This window comes from Sebastes fasciatus, chromosome 3, assembly GCF_043250625.1.
Source record: "Sebastes fasciatus isolate fSebFas1 chromosome 3, fSebFas1.pri, whole genome shotgun sequence".
NCBI lineage: Eukaryota > Metazoa > Chordata > Actinopteri > Perciformes > Sebastidae > Sebastes > Sebastes fasciatus.
In genome coordinates, this window is record NC_133797.1 from 35,207,193 (window position 1) to 35,212,608 (window position 5,416).

The 5,416-nt window shown below is 38.8% G+C and overlaps 1 protein-coding gene across 1 annotated transcript; it reads right to left on the minus strand.

The window, feature by feature from the left end:
* Window positions 1-3,243: 3,243 nt before the first annotated feature.
* On the minus strand, window positions 3,244-5,416 carry LOC141762849 (uncharacterized). The gene is made up of 3 exons (XM_074626936.1): window positions 5,117-5,416; window positions 3,660-3,773; window positions 3,244-3,560 (listed from the first exon to the last, which is right to left on the minus strand). Exons 1-3 carry the CDS (start codon window positions 5,364-5,366, stop codon window positions 3,244-3,246), a joined length of 681 nt encoding a protein of 226 aa, XP_074483037.1. The 5' UTR covers window positions 5,367-5,416.

The window sequence follows — 5,416 nt, forward strand, 5'->3', positions numbered from 1 at the left end:
ATGGGGTCGTATTTACCGTGTTCGTGAGAAGAGTCCATATGAACGCCCCCCTCGTGTGGTATTCACGACCTCGTAAGTGGAAAGTTTCTGAAAGCTCCGAGTTCACGAGTTGTGACGTGTTTGTTGACGTTGTCAGAAATGGCGGAGGCCATGGAAGTAAATTTTTTGGTGCATAATAAGTTAATATATTACACGGCTGTGTTGAATACTCGATTCTGATTGGTCAATCACGGCGTTCTGTGGTCTGTAATTTCTGTATTACAGACCGTTGCTATGTATAACAGACCGTTGCTATGGGCGCAGTTCAGATGTCGGACTCTGACGGACCATTTTTGTGTCAAAATATTGATTTCTTCAGTAAGTAGACGTGTAATAAGCGTGATAAAGTACAGCTAGCGGGTCATTGTTGTGAAAGAATCCCCTTCAGGGCGATGAGAGACACAGACAGTGCAGCATCGCCCTGTCGGGGATTCTTTCACAACAATGACCGGCTCGCTGTACATTATCCCTTACATATTGTAATATTAGTTATATACATTTTTTCTTGTAATTTTATAATATGTCTGAGGAAAATGTAGATATTCTCAACAGCCTCATCTTCTTCCTCTGTCATTATGCCTTTGCATTTCCTGCATTATGTTACCTACTTGCTAGCTTGCTAAATTGTTAGCTTCTGTGGCGCCGACAGTAACGTTAATAATCCGTTGCTTAGCAGCGGCAAGCATATCGTGTACACGACTTCCCATGTTGTAAACATGAGCTCAAGAGTTTCATTTGAAGGCACCAATAATGCAGGTAGAAGAGTAAAAAAACAGAACTATCACAATAATCACAAATTTAAATGCATCATTTCCCCTTCTTACATAGTTCATATCCTGTATTCACTTCTGCAGCTTTGCAGAAGTCATTATAGACTTCCTCTTCGTTGTTTCGTACATTTCAGGAAGACTAAAACCTGCTTTGCCACACTAACCTTTTTTTCTCCACTTCCACCTTTTTAAAAGGCCAAACTTTCCACTGCATACAATATCACAGCAACCAAAGTGTTTCTTAATCCATTATTGAAAACATAGGTTTGTTTTATTTCTGATGGAAATCTTCTGACAAAAAAGTCCTAATATTAAAATGATTAATTTGGGAAGGGAAGCAGGTTTTGTATTTTGGTAGCATTTACAAATCTTTTAAAGAGTATAGGCCTGCAGTTTGCAGAGAATATATAGGTTCAAGAGAAAGAAACATTTTTTATTCCACTCACCTGTTCGTCTTTGTTAGATATGATCACCAAATCTGCATTGTTTTGTTTACAGATCGTCCTGCTGTCAGTCCAGGTTTTAGTTAAGGTGAACACCAAATAACAACTACTCCCACGTATCCAAGTGCAGGGACAGCTCGGTCTCTCTGTTTACAACACAAAATGATGAAGTCGTAATATTACGAGAATAAAGTCCTCCACAAAAGAGGCAATTTCCCCCAGGTCTGTGTGGTTCTTTCTTCAGAATCAACGCAGTTTCTTGCACAATCTTTTCATGGTCCTGATACTTATGATAATGTGGTGCTGATGTGCCAAAAGATTAAGTATTTCATTATTTGTGAAACCTAAACTAAAGTATAACAAGATGCTCCACGTTCCTCATTTTCACACAGGCTGCTCTATTTCCCCTCTAAAATAACACGTATAAATTACTACTTTATAATATTATGACTTCATTCTCATAATACGACGACTTTTTCCTCGTAAACTTCTGACTTTATTCTCATAATATTATGACTTTTTTTTCTCGTAATATTATGACTTTATTCTCGAAATCTCAGATTTATTTTTTTTCCTCAATGTGGCCCTAATGCTCCGTCGTAGTATATAACTTCATGACAAGATAAAAGATAAAACACAATATAGAGCATCAGGCAAGTATACCACACGCTTGTATATGCTGTACTGTATGTTAGCCATCTGTCCTGTCTGAATTAGCCTAGCTAAAAAGCTCTTAATGTCTAAAACAGTGGCTTAAAATAAAAAATGGAGTAGTTTGACAATTTGGGAAATATGCTAATTCACTTTAATTCAAAGTGTTAGATGAGAAGATTGACAACACTCTTCCATTTAGGGGCAGTTATGTTTATATCTTTGGCCAGGACCGGTAACTTCCTGGAATCTCTGCTGGTTGCCTGGCAACCGCTTCCAGTCAAGAAATAGTCTGTTACACAACTATTTTTTAAACAAATTAAAGGGACTGTTTGTAAGAATCAGAAATTGGTTGTAACAGCGACACCTGTGGCCGTTAAGTCAATGAACCTCAGCATCCTGTTGGTCACGTTTGCCCGTGTGCCACCAGAATGTGAGCGAGTATCCGTCAAATCAGTGAGACGAAACACGTCAGCTAAAACTACAATATCTCTATATTTCACCTGCTTGGCAGTAATGTTAGCTGACCAGACGAAGGTCTCTCCATGAATCAATGCTGATCCTAGTGTTGGCTTTTCCTGCTTCAGCCTCCCGACCGCGGCCGGAGGGAACAGGGGAGACACCGGAGTTTTGGTCGGAGACGAAAAAGTAACTCATTGCGGAGCACCGTCACTTCACAAGACACGGGAAACCTCTGTTGGTCTGTGGAGCTGCAGCGTTTATTTCGGCACAAACGTCCACTGTACATTCACTAGATAGTCTCAGAGCTAAACTAACTCTTCTGCAGTGTGTAGTGTGCGCGCACGCACGTGTAGAGGTGGAGCAAGCTGAGCGAGTAACAAGCGCGCTGTGTGAATGAAGGCAGGCAGAGGAGCAGAGGAGCAGAGTACAGCAGAGACTCCTGCCCTGGAGATCAAAGCTACGGTCTCCCCCGCGTCCTCCGACCGCGGCCAACGCTGTTTTGCGAGACGGGCTTCCGTTTAGTTTGTGTTGGAGTCTTGTCTGAACAGCGTAGCCACACGCGAGCGCGCATGGGACACCGACCCGGATTGATTTATACGTGTAAGAAGTTACAAACAGTCCCTTTAAATAAATCTTATATAACTTTTTAATTAGTGAGCTTTAGCTTTAATTTTAGGTTGCATTTTTTTTATTATATCTTTGGACAGAGACAGGCTAGCTGTTTCCCCCTGTTTCCAGTCTTTGTGATAAGCTAACTGCTTATCGTAGGCTACGTGAGAGCGGTATCGATCCTCTCACCTAATTCTTGGCAAGAAAGACAACAATTGCAATTTCCAAAATGTCAAACTATTCTTTGATTAAAAACATATTTCATATTTTCACTCACCAGACAGTTTTTGAAATTCATCTCTCTCTTTGGTGAGGTTTTTGTTCGTGGCATTCAAACGGTCTTTCTCGATCTCTAACTGTCTCGTCTTTTGGGTCAGGTCGGCGTTGAGGCTTTTCATTTGGCTGTTACTTGTCTGTAGTTCGTCTCTCTCGCTGGTCAGGTTGACGTTGAGGCTTTTCATTTCTTTGTTACTCGTCTGTAGTTCGTTTCTCTCGCTGGTCAGGTTGACGTTGAGGCTTTTCATTTTGATGTAACTTGTCTGTAGTTCGTCTCTCTCGCTGGACAGTCGATTTTTCTCTAGAATATCTGGCACAGCAAGGGTCCAACATGTGGAAGGCTCAAAGATCACGTACATCATATATACGGGTAATGTACCATATAGTTAGAATATAGAAAAAAACATACATACGACCACCAGGACAATGACTTGCACCAGGAAGAGAAGACACAGCAGCCCCAGAAACAATGCAGCAGCTCCAGGACGAGTCTTCTTTCCTGAACTCACATTGACTGAAGCGGCTGTGGGCACAAATAAACAGTACTGATGAGAGTTGAGAATTAGTGGCATACTCTTAATTAGGATTTGCATTTAATATCTAGTTGGGTTTTGATCCATTAAAAGTTAACAATTAGTTATTTTTAGCTACCCACGTTTAAAAATGCCATGGCTATATACAGTACCCTTATCTAAAAGAAGTTTATTCAAGTGTGCTATAAGTATACTTCTTTTTAACTTAAAATAAGAGCGTATGCTTTCAGTTTACTTTTTATGTACTTATCAGAGATATACTTAACAAAAGTATACTTAATTAAACTTGGCTTATATACTGAGAAGTATACAGAGAAGTCTAAGTATACGTGGCTTATCCTGACAAGTATACAGAAAAGTCTAAGTATACTGGGCTTATACTGATACAGAAAAGTCTAAGTATACTTGGCTTATACTGACAAGTATACAGGAAAGTCTAAGTATACTTGGCTTATACTGACAAGTATACAGAAAAGTCTAAGTATACTTGGCTTATACTGACAAGTATACAGGAAAGTCTAAGTATACTTGGCTTATACTGACAAGTATACAGAAAAGTCTAAGTATACTTGGCTCATACTGACAAGTATACAGAAAAGTCTAAGTATACTTGGCTTATACTGATACAGAAAAGTCTAAGTATACTTGGCTCATACTGAGAAGTATACAGAAAAGTGTAAGTATACTTGGCTCATACTGACAACTATTTTGCATTCTCCGTTATGCGCGAAAACCTTTTTTCTTTATCATCACAAAACATCAAGTCAAATAGCAAAAGGAACAAGTCTCTTTTTGTAATATACTATAAGTTAAAGAAAACTTACAAGTATACTTGAAGTAAAAACTATTAAAATAGTAGTTTACTGAGAGTATATTTTCAAGCGTACTTTCATGAAATAAAGTAGGGGCTACAAGTATATAACTAGTAAACAAAAGGTATACCTATAAGTTCACTTTTAGTATGGTCGACTTCATAGTATAGTTGGGGTACAAAATACAACTTAGTTGTGTACTCAAAGTTTGCTATTCTTACACTTAAAGTACACTTAAAAGTATACTTTTATAAATTAAAAAGTGGGCCAATTTAGTCCCAAGAAGTATTGAAGTACACCTGCTAGTACATTGATATTAGTATACTTAGTACATAAAGTATACCTGGGAAATATACTTGAACTTTATTTAATTTTACTTTATAAAATAAACTTGAAGTATACTACTTTACTTTAAGGTAGCTAAACTTTGGTTGTTTTTTTATGTCTCATCCAATCTTACAGTAAATACAATGTCCTATGTAATTTATATACATGAGACGGACAGACAGACAGGTAGATACTTTTCTGTTGGTCCTCAGTGGTGTTGTCCTGTGATTTGTCCTGTGATTTGTCCTGTGATTTGTCCTGTGATTTGTCCTGTGATTGGTCCTGTGATTGGTCCTGTGGTGGACTCTCCTCTGCCCAGTAGTTGTCATAAATCCTTGCATCGTCGACGTCTTCGCAGGCGTCCTTGTTTCCGTCCTCCTTCGAAGCTGCCTGAAATCTAACTTTTTTGGTGAGGTCTGGTTTGGCATAGATATCCTCAGACATGCTGTTTTCTTCACTTCACCTAATTCAACTCAGGTGTTACCTACTCTGTT

Excerpts from the sequence above, each read along its gene's own strand:
- LOC141762849 (XM_074626936.1), bottom strand. The coding sequence starts at position 5,366 with ATGTCTGAGGATATCTATGCCAAACCAGACCTCACCAAAAAAGTTAGA. Across the intron at positions 3,774-5,116 it reads CACTGAGGACCAACAGAAAA|CCGCTTCAGTCAATGTGAGT; the intron begins GTATCTACCTGT and ends TTGTGCCCACAG. Across the intron at positions 3,561-3,659 it reads CATTGTCCTGGTGGTCGTAT|ATATTCTAGAGAAAAATCGA; the intron begins GTATGTTTTTTT and ends TTGCTGTGCCAG.